An 18869-nucleotide genomic window follows, 5' to 3' on the forward strand; every position below is an offset into this window, starting at 1 on the left:
TTTCAAACTTACATAAAAGGAAGCCAAATAGAATTTTACAGTGAAGATTTCGAGTACTAATGACCGAAAATAAATAGATCTCAACTTATTTTGAAAGCCCGATTTTATGATTATTTCCTTCAATTGGCTGTTTAAATATGCTTTTAAATCCCTATTTTCCAGTTCATTGAAATAACATTTATTTAAGGAATCAATTGATTTTCCATTTCAAACTTACCTTTGTTATCCTATCTATGATATATAAAGTTAAATCAAATTTTTATCTCAGAGCTCACAGCACTGGAATGTCCGACAAATAAAAACATAGGTAATCAGAGATTACAGAGCTCACCTCAACGAATGTTGTCTTTAAGTAAGGCAAATTAAGTCACACACTTAACCAACAGAAAGTGTACATCCAAAAATGCAAAATTTATGCAATTTTGATACTTTGGAATAGTCCTTTATAAAAACTTAAAACTAGTTCTTCATCATGAAAATGTAATTAAAATCCAGCATCTGAAGCAAGATTGAGAGTTTTCATCCCTCGATGCATCATTTGTGCAACTTTGGTTTATATAAGCCTTATAGTTTCTTGGTGATAGACCTGCACCCATAACTTTTACGAGGTCTATTATCTGGAAAATGTATGTCGAATTCAGCATCTGAAGCAAGTCCATTAGTGTGCATCCTAAGATGTATCATCCATGCAAGTTTGTTCAACATAGAGCTCAAAGTTACTTGGAAATGAAACCTGTATAAAAAACTAACCTTTTCACTAATCCGGAAAATGTAGGTCAGGTTCAGCTTCTGAAGCCAGCCTAGTAGAATGCACCCTTAGATGTACCATCCATGCAAGTTTGGTCATTATAGGGCTCAAAGTTACTTGGAAATGAATCCTGCACCATAAACTTTAACCTGTTTTAAATACTCGTCCAGAAAATGTAGGTCAGATTCAGCATCCGACGCAAGTCTGGTAGTATGCATCCTAAGATGTACCATCCAGGCAAGTTTGGTCATTATAGGGTTCATAGTACATTGGAAATGAAACCTGCACCAAAAACTTTAACCTGTTCACTCAACCGGAAAATGTAGGTCAGATTCAGCATCTGAAGCAAGTCTTGTAATATGCATCGTAAGATGTACCATCCATGCAAGTTTGGTCATTATATGTCTCATAGTAACTTGGAAATGAAACCTGCACCAAAAACTTTAACCTGTTCACTCAACTGGAAAATGTAGGTCAGATTCAGCATCCGAAGCAAGATTGGTAGTATGCATCATAAGATGTACCATCCATGCAAGTTTGGTCATTATATGTCTCATAGAAACTTGGAAATGAAACCTGCACCAAAAACTTTAACCTGTTCACTCAACTGGAAAATGTAGGTCAGATTCAGCATCCGAAGCAAGTCTAGTCGAATGCATCCTAAGATGTACCATCCATGCAAGTTTGGTCATTATAGGGCTCATAGTATCTTCAAAATGAAACCTGCACCAAAAACTTTAACCTGTTCACTCAACCGGAAAATGAGGTCAGATTCAGCATCCGAAGCAAGTTGGTAGTATGCATCCTAAGATGTACCATCCATGTAAGTTTGGTCAACATAGGGCTTATAGTTACTCAGAAATGAGACCTACACCAAAAAGTGCACCAAAAATGTTAACCTGCACCAAAAACATTAACCTGGTCATTCCTTTGCTGAAATTGCAGCATCTGAAACTTTGACTGGTACAATGAAACACATTAGAAACATCTTCCATGCATGTCTAATCAATATAGGACATAGAAGTACTTAAAAAGAAAACTGCTCCAAAAAACTTAACCTTAACCCGAGGGTATCACATAAGCTCCCCCCAACTTCGTTGAGGTGAGCTAAAAAAAACAGAAGTCTCTTCCGAGACTGTACATGTAGCTCTACTGGTTTCTACTTATAACATTGAAGAGAAAAGTAGTGCATATACTTGGACTTGAATTTGCAACAGCAATAAATAGCATAATGATCTTTGATTTAGTTTTTTTTTTTTTTGGCGAGATTGCAATCAGACTAAAACTGTATAGGATGAGTTGCCTTTTAAAAGAACATTACAGAAATTTTGATTTTAGTTACCATGACAACATCATTTCAAAAAACGATAAAGATAATTATGTATCTCAGTGTAGTCTACTTGCAGGACACATAATATTAAAACCAGACCAATCTGTTGGAGGAGTAGCATTCTGAAAGTATTTCACAGAAATTTCTATATTAGTAACCATGGCAACATTGTTCATCAAAATTAAAAACCAATATATAGAATTATGTATCTTAGTTTACTTACACATTGAAATTTGTCCAAAACTGTAAGAGTAGCATTTTGAAAGTATTTCACAAAAACTTTCTATTTTTAGTAACTATGACAACCACATTCCTCAAAATCAAAAACTGCTTCGGGAAATTAAGTATGTTAGTGTAATCTACTTGTGTGCCAAGCTGTACTGAAAACAGAAGAAAACTGTAGGTGGAGTAGCGTTTTAAGGAATTTCTATTTTTAGTAACCATGGCAACACTGTTTATCAAAAAATCGGAATCTATTTGTGTGCCAAGTTATATTGAAATCAGACTAAAACTGTAAGTGGAGTAGCGTTTAAAATGAATTTCACAGAAATTTTTACTTTTAGTAACCATGGTAACACCGTTCATCGAAATCAAAAACCGATGCACTATATTATGTATATTAGTGTGATCTACTTGTGCGCGAAGTTCTATTGAAATCAGACAAAAACTATAAGAGGAGTAGCATTTTGAACAATTGTTTACAGACAGACGGACGGACAGACAGCTAGACATACGGACGACGGACACCTTTCTATCACATAAGCTCTTTTGGTCTCTGACCAGTAGAGCTAAAATAGCAGAGATTTCGTTGGTGCAAGTCTTCAATATTGCATTTTTAGTCGAGCTTTGCTGAAAGCAAAGTCCTGGCTATAGGCATCATGATCGACTGTCTTACTATAAATAGCACAGTAAACAAAAAACCAAACAGCATTAAAGCATGCAGATGCTTCCGATAAACAAAATAGTCCCATTGTGAGACGATATTCAAACAAATATTTTTAACATCCAAATCGTTGGAGAAGTTAATGATCAAGATTTTGGCTTGAGAATTAAACTGAAAAAGGAATTTGTGCACATACGCTGCTGAATGCGAACTATTTTCAATATCGCAGGCTTTTCGAAATGTTGAAGAGTTTTATGTTTCATATCATTTTCGTCGATGTTATGTTAGTGGTTATATTCTGTTTTGATTTTTAGAAAATTAATAGGATAGTGAATTGGAATTTTAAGGATTAACATGCGTGAAATCGCTTGACAATGTACATGTATCAGTGTTTCTACATATAGTTGGCGATAAAAGTACTGTTTGTTTGGAACTAAAAGAATGTCTATAAAATACACATGACTTATGTGCATTATCTTAACGATTCCAAGACTGAATTTTTGAATTATGAGAAAAAATGTTGATTGAATAGGAAATATGCAAGAATTCTTTGGAAATATTATTTTTTTATTTTTAAATTCATAACATATTTTGGGGTCTGGACTGTTAATTTTAATTCCTGGTATATGGGATATTGTTTTAAATCATAATCATACACACTCTACCTGTTAAAAATCAATGGCCAAAAGGAAAACATTAAATATGTACTAATTTCAGATCAGACAATATACATTAGCAATTAAAGGGGCCTGCACGCGGTTTCAACTGATTTTTTAAAATTTAAATCCAGTTTTAATGTTTACAATTCCTACCCAAGGCATCATCTATTGATTGGCAAAAATTTGAACATCATTTGTTGATTAACAGACAAGATACAGAACTTAAAGTTCTTCATAATGTAAACAAGGCTAGTGCCTTGTTTTTGTTTACATATAGAAAATATCATATTTATAACAAAATGTTCAGAAAATCAATAGTAACTGTTGAATCGTATTTAAAATTAACATTATTTGAAATTATCTACTTTGAACGAACATATATTAGTATATTAACCTGTGTAAACAAAAAAATGACACTATCCTTGTTTACTTAACAAAGGTTTGGAGCTCTAAATCTGTCTTGTATCTGAACAACTGACGTTCAAATTTTTGATGATCATTAGAAAGACCCTAGTTAAATATTTGTAAATATGGAAAAATAAATTTTGAAAATTTAGCTGAAATTGTACCCATGCCCCTTTAAAGTCCGGCTTTCAGTACTTTCAATACTTTGATGAATCCCTTGCAATCAACTTTGGAAACGGATAAAAGTCGCATATAAATCATTGGACATAAACCGTTTAAAAGCAATGGACTTCGCCGTTCTTTTGTAACTTCTTTTGTAAAATGAAGTCCTGATTGAAATTTGGATAGTGTACTCAGCGCTAGACTCAGAAAATTGGCAAAAGGGAAGAAAAAGATCGTTCTGTCGGGAAATGTACTTTTGCAAAATTAATTTAATGTCCGCTTTCAGATACTTGAGTGAATAAAATCGCTTTTGAACCTGGCTGGGTTGCCGTTATCTTTTATCGACTCAAAATCTCATGTCATTTTCTGATCCTCTTCAATTAAGTTTACTCATTCTAACGAACTTTTGTAAACTTTAGAAAAGAAAGGGTTTATCCGGAAACAGACTGAATTGTACGGGGCCGTTCGAAAAGTTTGCCAATAATGTTAACGACTGTTATATCGTTTTCAGCAAAATTCAAGATGAAAACATGATCATGTTAAAACATTTTTTTTATTTCATTGATGCGTGAAGATTCATTCTGAGTAAATATAAATTTTTGTTTGGCTGTGGGAAAAAAACATGTTCTATAACCACAAACTTCTTAAAATATTTTACGGGTACATAAAGGCCGTATTCCTTAACTATTAAAGTAAAATATGAGATTCAACTTCTCTAGGTTAAGAATATAGGGTGTTGAATTTTGAGGGGTATGTAGTTGTACTCTAAGATATGTTGCATAAAAATAAGCATAAAAGGCATGTCATTTAAAGGCGTTTTAGTTAGTTTATGAGTTATTTAAGGTATTCAAATTAAAAAAAAATTATTAGTTTGAAAGAATTTTTTAAAGCTCAGATCTACATGTATCTTAAAACAGAGAACATCAAGATTATTTTAAAAAAAATCTCGTTTATTATCAATGACAAAAATTACAATGAAGCACAATATCAATTGGCATTCTCTACGATTGTAAAAACTTCTTATCCAACCACATGATGTTTTCAGCATCATCTATATAAAATCGGAATTTCTGATACAGCGGAACAAAGTAATCCTTACAATGTAGAGAGACACGAAAACACCCCACCTTCTTACAAAGAATGGTTGTCACGTCCATTAACCTATAGAAAAAAAAAGTAAATTTATATTTTATTAGTTAATTTAAAGTATACATAAAAATTTATCATGAAACTAGAGGTACTGTGAGCAATGAGCTCACTAAATGATACTAATACCCCCTACTCCGCCTCCCATATGAATATAATAGCAGTGTCCTTAATTTGCCATGGGAAACCCAAAATAAGTGTCTGATCAAAAAGTAAAATAGAAGGTGCACAATGGCAATATGTAATAAAGATTCTATGAAAGTTTCATTAAATTTCACTCAGTTCTATAAGAGGAGTTGCGGATAAGACATGGGTATCCCAAAGCGTAACACACACACGGACGGACGGACGGACAGTTAGACGGACAGACGGACATCCCGATTACTATATACCCTCCCGCTTTTCAAGCGGGGTGTATAAAAATGTGACCAATTGAGGGTCTTACAGTTTTCCAAGTTGTCTTCCTCTATACTCTTTTAAGACAGCTATATCTTCAAGGCGACCCCTCTGAAAACAACAACAATGCACAGTATTGAACGCAGTCAGTCTAGGAAACGGTAAAATATATATAGGAGATGAAGAGCTGGGTACACAGGTGCCAAAAGACGAGGCATCTACCACTGACCTTTCAAACACAGGAGGTGACTGCCATACTTATCAATTTAACCAAAATTTTCAGTAAATAAAAATATGTCTTACAAAATAATTACCAGTAATCTAGCATTACAAATGATCACATCATGATCATATTTACAATATTGGCTTAAGAATTACCTTTACACTCGGTTGAAGAAACTTGAATTCTACGTGTAATACAGCATTGCCTACAATTTTCTGTGTGGACGTATCTTCTATAACAGTAATGTAATACGATCCACCACTTGCTTTCATTTTGTCCCATCTCTCTGAGTGACAAAAAAAGTTAGATAAGTTCTCATGTCTATATTTTTTTTTATATCTAGTATGATTCTCAGTTAACCTTAGACTTTCAGTAGGGCGTGACTTTCTCGACACTAATACGCGAGTTTCGAGATTGTAACTCTCCTCAGATAGAGACGCAAAAAGTATCCATTTTAGCATGGCTGTGGGACAGGTTGTTTTTGTATACAAACGTGCATAAATATATGAACAGTATTGATGGCTTTTAAAATTTATTAAATGTTATAGAAAGATAATAATGTTAATCAGTGATGCATTTGATGATTTTATCAATCTTAACTATGCATATTTACAAATCTGCTTTCAATTATAGGGTACTTAAAAACGAAAGAAACATCGTAGTCTTTATAAAAAGTAACCAATTTTCTTGATTGTACAAAATTTTTTAAAAAGTTAGTGGATTTTTTAAAGTTGTGATAAGGAAAAGTAATCAATGTGTCATTTAGATTGCCGACGTGCATACGCGCCGTATTTATTAGAGGTTCATATATCTCCCCTCGTCTGAAAAGTCTCACATACACTGATATTTTCTTTTTTGTTACGATTTTTTTTTTTTTTTTTGCTTAAAAAAATGACGCCTTTAAATTAATTCGGTTATTCTCTAGTTGTAGAGTGCTAATTATGTAACGTCGAGAATACCACGCCTTTATACTGAAAGTCCAAGGTTAATTGAAAATTGTACAAAAACATTTTTTTTAAATTGAGGTTGCAGTAGTTAGTATGAAAAAAACAGCTCTTAACTCACTGTTTAATTTCTGAAGAATAATTGTGTTAAGTAAAAAAAAGTCATATGCTTGAAGTGAAACGTAAGGTTTAGGATATTTTCTTACAAACAAAGAAAATGTACCATCACATAGGCCTATACCGCGCCAAAAAATATCAAAATGTATCTTAACTGATGTCTTTTTTGAGATTGAATGTAATAATAGTATGAAATTATTAAAATAAATTTAAACTAACACATGTTCTTACCTTCAAACTCTTGCTGAGATATCCCCTCATCTCGAATATAGAGAGCAGAGAGAAGAAGGTCCATGTACCCTGTAACGTAATCATGGTAATTGACTATATGTTTGTATGTTATCAAGATGTATTTTTTTTTTCAAAATTATATAAAAGTATCGTATTACTAAATTCTGTTTGTAATTTATTACATGTATTGAGGAATTTCGGTATTCATGAAACAAGGTTTGCACAGACTAATAAATAAATGTAACACAGTGTCACCTTTGTTGTAATCCGATCGTTGAAGTGGCCTGACCACTAAGTTAGGCCCTGGACTGGACAAAGAAATTGGGGGATCATACGTTGCTAGATGTTCCTTCTCAAAATCGATGGTCTCCAAAAGTTCAGGTGGGTAGATTGAATGGTTTTCCATCCCGCACGGGCCACCATACACATAAAATACGTCCTGGACAAGTAACTATTGTTGCACTGTTTTAAATAGTATTTAAACTTTAATATTCTTGTTGACAAAACAATTAATGGTGAACGACTGTATTTAATAATGTTGACGATAGAGTCTATTAGTGTTGTAAATTAATATATATTTATTATCCATTTAGATCTATAGTGATGAAGATATCATTGGAAAAAAACATGTAACTAATACTATACCTTCTGATTTAAGTTTCACAGATCAGTGATTATTTGCATGGAACAAAAGACGAATAAAATATAAATGCAATCTCAGATGTCCGTAACCATGTGTACTATACTATACTATATGTAGTACAAATAGTATGGATCGTCATACCTGCATAAAATAATAGCATACAAATTGAAAATAAATATGAAAAAGCTCAAAAGTCCATTAAATTTGGACAATACAAAAAGCAGCTCTTGTTTATCCCCTGCCAAACGGACCTTTTTACGATCGGGTAAGTGAAAAAAAAAAATTCGCAGAAATTTTATGAAAAAGCTCAAAAGTCCATTAAATTTGGACAATACAAAATAGGAGCAGAGCAAACAGGGACCTCAAAAACATGACTTTGGATCAGGTGCCATGGAAAAGTGAGCATCCCCTGCCAAACGGTCACACCCGTCGTGTGTTTCTTATCATGATCAGGAAATAACGGAAAATCCGTCGACAATTCAGTGTTTATATAATGGCCTTGCAATATGATTGAAAAAAAATCAGTCAGCATTTGATTTGATGATAAATTGTATTTGCTGACAATGTCATTGTAACGATCATAGAACTTACTAAATGTTGAGGTTAAACTGACAAGACTGCTGATTAAATAAAAATGAAATAAATTTGCTCCATATACAATCTAAAAACAAGTTAAGTTGCAAACGACGTCTTTGTTACTCGAATAGATTTTTGCGAAATGGTGACTTTAGAAGAGATTCAAATTGATACCTTTGAAACTCCAATTCATTCGTCAAAATCCTGCCTTAGTTTAAGAAATTTTCGTACACAAAATGGTCAAGCTTCTGCATATGGAATCAACTGGGATCGAGACAAAAACACCGCATTCAAGTGATAAAGATATACATAATATTACTACCTATAAATAAAGGAAATTGACAAAGGAATTTTGAAATCGTCATTATTGTCGCAGGTTTGCCTACAATTCCTTTCTCTAGTAAAATATCCAAAAATGAAATAAATGTTTCAGACCCTATAATGTCTTTTACATTGAAGTGAAATATTAATATTAAGTTAATGTGTGAATGAAATGGCTTGCAGAAAGTGTGAATGAAATTAAATATTGTGAAATGCTATAATTAAAATTATATTCACCCTTTCTGGATGTTGAAGTAAAAACAACAAAAGACATCTTATTTTAAACCGAGTCAGACTACTGAAGATACGTTGATGTTAAAGGGATTTCAACAACTTCGATTACAGTTAGTATGTCGTAAATTCTATTGCCGTTATAATGATCTTGTTAGCAAATACAATTTATCTTTGGATTTTAGTTTGGCTGATGTGTTTTAAATACCATTTCTTATAGGCCCTGTGTTTTATACTATATTTGCCAGCGCAATATTCCGTTTACCTGACCAATTCACAGGGTTCAACACTGAGGCGTTACCGGTCAATAGGGGACGCTTACTCCTCTTAGGCACCTGATCCCACCTCTAGAATTCCCGGAAGCCCGTGTTTTATGTACCAGTCCGTGTAAAAATCATGCAAAAGTGATATATGAGTGATACACTCAGGTTCTCAGAATTCAATGATTTTCCACACATAGATTTCTCTTGACCTATGATTCATGTATGTAAAATAAAAAAAATGTTTTGGATCATGGTTACTATGGAAACCTGATCAAAGTAATTTCCTTAGCAACCAGCCAATTTTTCTATTTGAAGGCACTGAAAATCACTGATCTTTAAAGCCTGAAATTATATATAAAAACTTTAACAATGATTCTCATTTACTGGTATGATAAAGACACACACTTTATTTGTTTAAAACACACAAGACATTGATATTTTATCAGAAGCTAGTACTATGGTAGACATTAGAATATATGTTTGTTTTTGCATTTTTGCTGATTCAGCATTTTCCTTGATTTTGACAATATTCAAGGTCAATTTAAAAAAAATACCAAGCTAATACAGATTTTGCATGATTTTCACATAAAAGTAGAGAACTTTCTCTTTTACAGATTGACTTTGAAAGCGTGGGTTTTTTGAAAAATCCTCTTCGTTGCCTAGCAACAAAATTGGATGTTTTGATAACTTAAAAGTGAAAAATGGTAAAGGGTTTGGTCAAAAATCTATAAATTTTTATGTTTTTGTGGCAGATACAATTTTTCAAGTAAAAGAAAATAACTCTCATATAATTTTAAAATGAAAGAATAATTTATAACGATTAATCTCCATGGCAACAGAAAATTTTCTCTAGAACAATGCAAAAACTACGGAAGCCCTGGAGGGACATTGACTTACTTGTTATGACTTATTTGTTATAACTTTTTTGTTTTGACTTATTTGTTGTGAATATTTCGTAGCTAGAGGTAACTAAATGTAAGAAGCCTATTGAAACCTGTTGCTTGGCTTACTTTTTAAATAAAAAATAATGTTTAGTCCTATTTTAACTGTGGTTTTTGATTGACGAATTTAGTTTAACGTCCAGCACAGTTGTGATTTGTAAAGTAAATATTATTTTTGTTGTTATAACCTAATTCTTATTTCCTAGAAGTTATTACTTAATTCTTATATGTAACTTCCAGTTTCCATAATGATTGAAGACAAGAACATGACTACTATTTTATTTTGTCGTTAGTAATATATATAAATTCAAGGACTTTTTTACTATACGTTGCCCCCATCTTTCACGCCACTTTTTGTGAAGTAAACTTGTCATAACAAATTTTAAATAACAAGAATTCAAAGTTTAGTCGTAAGAACTAAGTTAAAACAAATAAGAAATAAGTCAAAACACATAAGGAATAAGTCAAAACACATAAGAAATAAGTCAGTATCCCTCCAGGGCGTCAGTAATTAACAGATTAAAATTCAGTAAACACTAATCACACCAGTACTGTACGTTTAACTACAAAACTACAATTAATCGTTCTCAATAGCTTACCTACATTTAGTTAGAACTAACCAAAAAATCTCAAAACAAATAAGTCAAAACAAATAAGTTATAACAAATAAGTCTTAACAAGTAAGTCAATGTCCCTCCAGGGCTTCCGTAAAAAACAGTTATTTTTTGACCTTTTTTGGTATAGATTTTGATAGATACGAATAAATATTTTTTTTAAAAATGTGACTGGGCATAAATGTCAATTAATTTGGGTCTGATAAAGTTAATTTGGTACTTTATTAACCCATGGGTACAATTCTGAACACTTAACGACCACTTTTGTGTCTACAATTTACTTTTACGTTCAGGCATTTTTTTCGCTAAATTCTTAGGGCTGAAATGAGATCTTCCACAAAAGACGTTATAAATGAAAAATAAATAGCTTCAGATACAATATTATTATATAACAAAACATTGTATGGATGACAAGATTCCATAATCAAATTATACTTGGGTTGTCATGGCAACTTAATGCACAATGACCAGAAAGCAAACTATCTGTGACCAAAATATTTGAAATTTTAGCTTCCATTAATAATTACAAGTAATACTTTTGCTAGCATTGCAATAAGCAAACACTCAAAATCCTTTAAAATTCATAATTTAAGAAACTGTATATTTTTATGGTTACCATGAGTACGGTTTTGAAGCTAGTGTTGCTTAGCAACTGCGTTATATAACCAAATTTTGAAATTTTCTAATGTTTCGGTTACAAAAATTTATTATCATTGAGATTAATTCATCATTTAAAAATTCTTATTTATAAATTCTACAGCTTTACATTCTATAAATGCTTTTCTGTTAACATTTTGTTTGGTATCTGCCTGTCTGTTTGTCTGTAGACTTTTCACATTTGTAACTTCTTAAGAATCATTTCACCATATCTTTCCACAAGAGGAGTTCAAAGTTTAACGTATGAATGTATAGTAAATGTCTTTTTAAGTCTTCTTCTTCTCGAGACCAGCAAAACCATGATTAGGCATAGAAGTATCCTCGGGTTATGGAGATTCAATGTTATTCAAATCATGACCCCCGTGGGTAGGGCAGGGCGACAACAGGTGGTTAAGGTATACAGTTGGGATATATAGGAAATACATGTATCATAAGAAATCTTCTCAAGAACCACTAAGCCATAATTAGACATATAGAGAAGTATCATCAGGTAGTGTAAAATCAAGTTTCTTCAAAACATGACCCCTGGGGTTGGGTACAGACACAACAGGGGCCCAAAGTTTTACATAGGAATATCTTAAAAATATCTTATTTCTTCTTTAGAACAGCAAAACCATTATTAGTCATATTAATACAGAAGTACCTTTACGTGGTGTATACTGTATAGGGTATTAATTTCACGGGTTGTAATTTTCACGTTTTTCTCTCATCTGACACGATCGCGGTTTCTTGAATTCGCGGATTTTTGGTATGTAATAAAAGTTACTTCCCTTGTCTCCATTTAGCTACATGTAAACGACATCAATCAGCGTTATGTCGTTATTTCACGAACAGGATAAGTTATTTTAAAATTGTTAGATTTTATAAATAATTAATTTACACAAGTGCAGTTATTAATAGTCCCTAAACGTTAAATGACTTTCCTATATGTTATTACGATGAGTACATGTGCACCCGAGATCTTCAGTAGTTTATAACGTGGCGAAAAACCACTGGACGGAAATAAAACTTTTTATGTAGTTCTACGAAAAAATAATTATCCTTCCACACTTCCTTTGTCAGTAAGTTCGATATTTATTTGAATGATTTTTTAAAACCAAAACGTCGATAAAAACTGCATGAACGAATATGCATGAGAATGCAGGTAACAAATACATGTGGTAACATTAGTTACGCACAGGTTATCAAAACCCATGGTCCACGTGTTTTGATTGATGAAACATGTAGCGTTGGCTATTAAAACAGCTTTTGAACAAACACAAATTATTATCTGCCGATTTAAATTAAAGTGTAAAGTGTGATAATTAAAATTAATTGAATGACACAGTCACAGTACTACTCACAATTACTGAAATGACCATGGACTGCACGTACATCTATATAAATCTATCGTAGTTTATTCTCAAATTTCCAAATAAAACATGGAGATTGTTTAAAATTTATTCACTGTTTCTTGAATTCACGGAATTGTTAACACCGTGAATATAGCGAATATTAACACCGCGAGTTATTTTCCCCCTATACAGTATTTAATGACATCCGAGGGTAGTTCAGGGCCACAACAAGGGGTGAAAGTTTACAAAAGAATATATTGGAAAATAGTATTTTGAAAATTCTTCTCCTCAAGAATAACAAAACTGTGATTAATAATATTGAAATGGACGCATCTTCAGGTAGTGTAAATTCAACTTTGTCCCCATAGACATTTCAAACTGATCTGATTTCTGTTCTTTCAAGGCAAATGTGCTTAAGTGAGTAATGTGGGCCTATTGGCTCATTTTTCTACAAAATAACGGACTTTTCTCTCCTAAAAATGAAGAAATTAATATGAAATCAAAATGCATATTGAAAATGACAGTACATGAATAGATATCTTGAGTATCGCTTTCAATAATAATCACACAAATGATTAGACGAATTAATCTTATATAATAATCAAATTAAGAAATAATCAAACATATATTTCTGTTTCCTTTACAAAGGCACAGAGAGTAATGTAGTGCATATTGAACTAATATAGTTCTCTGGTAAAATATTGAGAAAAAATACGATTGTGAAATACAAAACCCTAGCACCACCTGTTCAAAGGTTATGATCAAGGTTAACGTTTTTAAAGGTAAGACAAACTCCAGGGTCAAGGTCAAAAGGTCAAGGTTGATGGTTTTTAAAGAAAGGCCTTGTTCCAAAGATTACATATATGGGAAGTATGAAAGTGCTGGCCCTTACCGTTCAAAAGTTATGACCAAGGTTTAAGTTTGTAAAAAGTAGGTTAAACTCCAAGGTCAAGGTCAAATTTGTTAATATTTGATGAAAGGTCTTGTCACAAGGATTACATATGTGAAGAATGAAAGCTCTAGCCCTTACTGTTCAAAAGTTATGCCCAAGGTTAAAGTTTGTAAAAAAAAAAGAGTAGGTCAAAATCCAAGACCAAGTCAAAGGGTCAGAGTTGTTGATATTCAATAAAAGGTCTTGTCACAAAGATTACAAATGTGCAGAATGAAAGCTCTAGCCCTTCTTGTTCCAAAGTTATGCCCAAGGTTAAAGTTTGTAAAAAAAGTAGGTCATAAACCAAGGCCAAGTTCAAAGGGTCAAAGTTGTTGATATCCAATTGAAGGTCTTGTCACAAGGATTAAATATGTAAAGTATGAAAGACCTAGCCCTTACTGTTCAAAAGTTATGTCCAAAGTTTTTTCGTAAGTATGAAAATGTCCAAGGTCAAGGTCAAAAGGTCAAAATTGTTGGTTTGAAAGGTGTTGCCACAAAGAATTGAAATTTGAAATATGAAATTCTTAGAACATGTATCTGCCGTTTAAAAATTAGAGCCACAGTAAAAATTTGGATTTTTTGTGTAAAATAGGTCAAACTCCAATGTCAATTGGTCAAGGATCTTGATATCAAATGATAAGTTTTGTCACAAGGATTGAATACTGGAAATGTGAAAGCCTTTGTTCTAACCTTTCAAAAATTATATTCAAAGTTGTATTTGAAAAGTAGGTCAAACTTCAATGTCAAGGCCAAAGGGTCAAAGTTCTTGATATCCAATGAAGCGCCTTATCACAAGGATAACATACATTTATGTGAAGTATGAAAGCCCTTACTGATCAAACGTTATATTCAAGGTTAAAGTTTTTTCATAAGTACAGAAATCTCCAAGGTCAAGGTCAAAAGGTCAAAGTTGTTGGTACTCAATGAAAGGTCTTGCCACAAAAAATACATATGTAAAGTATAAAAGTCCTGGTACCTACTGTTCAAAAGATATGGCCAAAGTAAAAGTTTGGAATTTTTGTGTAAAATGGGTCAAACTCCAAGTTCAAGGTCAAAAGGTCAAATTTGGTGGTACCTAAAGAAGGGTCTTGTCACAAGAAATACACATGTGATATATGAAAGTCATACCTCCACTAAATCAAAAGTTATGGTCAAGGTTATAGTTTTGCGGACAAACACACAAACAGACAGAGGGACAGCTAGACAGACGGACGGACACGACAAAAACTATATAACCCCGAAACTTTGTTTACGGGGGCATAAAAAAACTGGAGTCATCCATCCCAATTTTCTTCAGGCCAGCAAGCTACAGATATGCAGCAAGGAACTTATATTGCCTTGCTATATAAAGAGCTATCTTTTCAGTTGCTAGCCCTCTCAAGCAAGCGCTAGCAATTACAATAGTCTTTTTTATAAGGATACACATCCTCAGCATCACAATACTGCATTCTGGTAACACTACTTGACAAAAAACTGTATCATGTAAATTCCGTTATATAATCAGAAAATACACATGATCTGAAGTTCCCTGTTTTGTTGTCTTACCTGTTATACCATCCATGTACAACAAGATGTGTTTGTGAAACACTGATGCTCCCACATGGCAACATAACGAAGATTAAACTTTTCTCAAATGCAAATTTAATATACTGGAACCCAGAGAATGGTATTACAATTGTGACATATGAAAGTAGATCAAGGTTTAAGTTTTTTTCATAAGTACGGAAATCTCCAAGGTCAAGGTCAAAGGGCCAAGATGTTCGTATCCAATGAAATGAAAGGTCTTTATACAAAAAAATACATATTTGAAGTATAAAAGTCCTGGTATCTATTGTTCAAAAGGATATGACCAAAGTAAAAGTTTGGAATTTTTGTGTAAAAGTGGGTCAAACTCCAAGGTCAAATTTTGTGGTACCCAAAGAAAGGTCTTATCACAGGGAATACACCACATGTGAAATATGAAAGTCATAACTCCACTAAATCAAACGTTAAAGGCAAGGTTAAATTTTTTGCAGACAAACAGACAGACAGACAGACGGACACAACAAAAACTATATACCCCCCGAAACTTCATTTACAGGGGGGGGCATAAAAATGTATATAAGGTAACAGTTACTCAAATATCATTAGATATTCTTCTGTATTAATTATCTTCATTCTTTTCATTCAATTTTTAGTTATTATAAAGCCAAGACTGAAGAGATCAGTCATTTCTAAAATTATAATAAATACCTAGCTTTTACTCCTCACTCGATCATTCTGGCAAGTTCAGAATTACTAGTATAACCTAGGCTATTTTTTTAGCTTGCTGGAAAGACCCAAGAAGATGAAAGGACAAAATTGTAGCGTACTGGAATATTATAAACTAGGTGCCCATTTGTTCTATTGGTCTCTAATTTTTCACCCCAGATTGAGATAACAGTAAAACACAGAATGCTTATATAGCAGAGTTCATGAGCTGTGTCATTGTCAAGTCCACTCTAGAATTCATTATTCTGAATGGAGACCACACCACCCCCTAAGTACCTTCTTATTACTAATTCATCAATTCAGCAAATTAAAGTTCCAGTGGTTCTGATATGTACCTCTGTGTTTTATGATGGCTACAGTACTAACCCACCTCTCTTTTTTAAAAGAATTGTTTGTAAGTACTACAAAATAGTGATATGTTAATGTCTTTTTCCATTTCAGTCGCTCGCGTGGCGCAGTCGTTAGAGCATCTGCTCTAGAGATGAAAAGTAAGGAGCTGATCCTAACGTCGCGGTTCGAATCCCACTGTGGGACGTGGAGACTGGTCCTTCGGGTGAGACCGTATAAACCGAGGTCCCATGTCACAATAGGTGCCGGCACAAAAAAGATCAATTACTGCTCATGAAAGGGCCGTAAGTGCCGAGTATAGGATACAATGTGCAGCTCTCCACCTGCAAGTGGTGGCGTCTCCATAAGAACGAAAAATTCTTGAGAGGGACGTTAAACAACATACAATCAATCAAATCTTCCATTTCAAAGTACAGCGATTGATTTTCAGATACTTTCAAAACCAATAGACCTTTTCACATAAATAAGTTTCAACCTTTAGAGAAATCTTAACGAGGTTTCACAAAAATTCGTAGAGGTCCTTGCCTGTAATATTTAAAAAAGCTTTATGAGAGCCTTTATCTTTCACATAGAATAGTAGCTACAGAACTGCAGCTCTCTGCTTGATAAAATTCGGACAGATAAAGCAGAGAGCTACAAATCCAAGCGTTGTAAAAACCTTCGATTTACTCCTACGATTTTTTGTCGCTACTTCAGGTAATTTATTTCGTGTAGTTTAAACTTTCTCTGGTTTTTAGAATTGTATCCTATAATTAAATATATATTTAACTCTTATTTTTTTATGATTTATTAAAGTTTATTTACCTTTTAACGGCCGGAAACAGTCCTGTATATAGTTTTGTAGTTTCATAGTTTGTCGGTTTAAAAGAGTTCCGTTTTGACGTCCGTAACCAAAAACAGCCATTTGTTAGCGTTGAATGGTTAATTAAATTATCAAGAATTTAAGTTAAATGTATGATTATAATTATAAAATACCTTTTTAAAGCTGAGGGAAGTATGACATAGAAGAAAAAATACCCGACGTGAGCAACAAAAAATCGTCGGCGTAAATCGAAGGTTTTTACAGCGCTTGGATCTGTAGCTCTCTGCTTTATCTGTCCGAATTTTCTCAAGCAGAGAGCTACAGTTCTGCAGCTAATAGAATAGTACCTAAGCTACATTAATTCAATATCCCGTTATTATATCCATGGTAATCATAGAAAATATACCTTATGTAGAAAAACGAATGCTAAAGGTACTGAATAACCAGTTAGTTTAGCCCATTAAGCAAAACCAGGGGGCCAAGTACAGCTGTTGTGTACTTTGCAAACAAAAAGTTCGTTTTTTGGCCAGTGTGCAACTTATTACCATGGCAACCCAAGAATTACTCTATGGAATCTTTTCATCAACAGAGATATTTTGATATATACTACTTGTATCTATTTGTTTTTATTTTTCATTCAGAAGGCCTTTTTTTGGAAAATCTCATTTCAACTTCCAAAATAAATGACTGTATGTAAAAAGGTAAAGTGGTCAGAAAATTGGTTGCTAGGTATTCAGAATTGTTGCCATGGGTTAATAAAGTAAAATTTACGTATTTCAAACCCATACTAAATTGACAATTTGCCAAATTACAATTTTGAAAATAATTGTCGATTTATTTCTAATATACATATTTTAAAAGGGCGAAAAAATAACTGTTTTTGCCTTGTTGCTAGGGAAAATTTTGTGTTGCCATGGAGATTAATCATTATAAATTATTCTTTCATTTTAAAATTGTATGAGAGTTATTTTCTATTACTTGAAAAATTGTATCTGCCACAAAAACATAAAAAATTTATAAGATTTTTGACCAAACCCTTTACCATTTTTCACTTTTTAGTTATCAAAACATCCAGTTTTGTTGCTAGGCAACGAAGAGGATTTTTCAAAAAACCCACGCTTTCAAAGTCAATCTGTAAAAGAGAAAGTTCTCTACTTTTATGTGAAAGTCATGCAAAATCTGTATTAGCTTGGTATTTTTTTTTAAATTGACCTTGAATATTGTCAAAATCAAGGAAAATGCTGAATCAGCAAAAATGCAAAAATATACATATATTCTAATGTCTACCATAGTACTAGCTTCTGATAAAATATCAATGTCTTGTGTGTTTTAAACAAATAAAGTGTGTGTCTTTATCATACCAGTAAATGAGAATCATTGTTAAAGTTTTTATATATAATTTCAGGCTTTAAAGATCAGTAATTTTCAGTGCCTTCAAATAGAAAAATTGGCTGGTTGCTAAGGAAATTACTTTGATTAGGTTTCCATAGTAACCATGATCCAAAACATTTTTTATTTTACATATATGGATCATAGTGCAAGAGAAATCTATGTGTGGAAAATCATCTAAATTCTGAGAACCTTCATGTATCATCTTTTCTCTGATTTTTATATGGACTGGTACTTATATCCCATTAGAGATTTGTAATGTTTGTCAAAAAATTTTTTTCCCAATCGACCACACTTCGTTCTCTTCACTTTTTTAATTTGATTA

General features: G+C 32.7%; 1 protein-coding gene across 2 annotated transcripts; it reads right to left on the minus strand.

Moving 5' to 3' along the window:
* Window positions 1-5116: 5116 nt before the first annotated feature.
* Window positions 5117-7981, minus strand: LOC134235020 (glucosamine 6-phosphate N-acetyltransferase-like). 2 transcript variants are annotated; one of them, XM_062717103.1, is made up of 6 exons: window positions 7890-7981; window positions 7500-7706; window positions 7245-7313; window positions 6108-6238; window positions 5779-5840; window positions 5117-5348 (listed from the first exon to the last, which is right to left on the minus strand). In XM_062717103.1, exons 2-6 carry the CDS (start codon window positions 7648-7650, stop codon window positions 5189-5191), a joined length of 573 nt encoding a protein of 190 aa, XP_062573087.1. In that variant the 5' UTR covers window positions 7651-7706; window positions 7890-7981; the 3' UTR covers window positions 5117-5188. The 2 variants fall into 2 exon arrangements, with proteins under 2 accessions (XP_062573087.1, XP_062573088.1); XM_062717104.1 differs by having other exon boundaries at window positions 7500-7695; window positions 7885-7981.
* Window positions 7982-18869: the final 10888 nt, after the last annotated feature.

The sequence above is a fragment of the Saccostrea cucullata genome, unplaced genomic scaffold (genome assembly GCF_032062105.1).
Source record: "Saccostrea cucullata isolate Sc308-1 unplaced genomic scaffold, CSIRO_AGI_Scuc_v1 ctg100, whole genome shotgun sequence".
NCBI classification, from domain to species: domain Eukaryota; kingdom Metazoa; phylum Mollusca; class Bivalvia; order Ostreida; family Ostreidae; genus Saccostrea; species Saccostrea cuccullata.

Excerpts from the sequence above, each read along its gene's own strand:
- LOC134235020 (XM_062717103.1), bottom strand. The coding sequence starts at position 7,650 with ATGGAAAACCATTCAATCTACCCACCTGAACTTTTGGAGACCATCGAT. Across the intron at positions 7,314-7,499 it reads ACGATCGGATTACAACAAAG|GGTACATGGACCTTCTTCTC; the intron begins GTGACACTGTGT and ends ATTACGTTACAG. Across the intron at positions 6,239-7,244 it reads ATCTCAGCAAGAGTTTGAAG|AGAGATGGGACAAAATGAAA; the intron begins GTAAGAACATGT and ends TTTGTCACTCAG.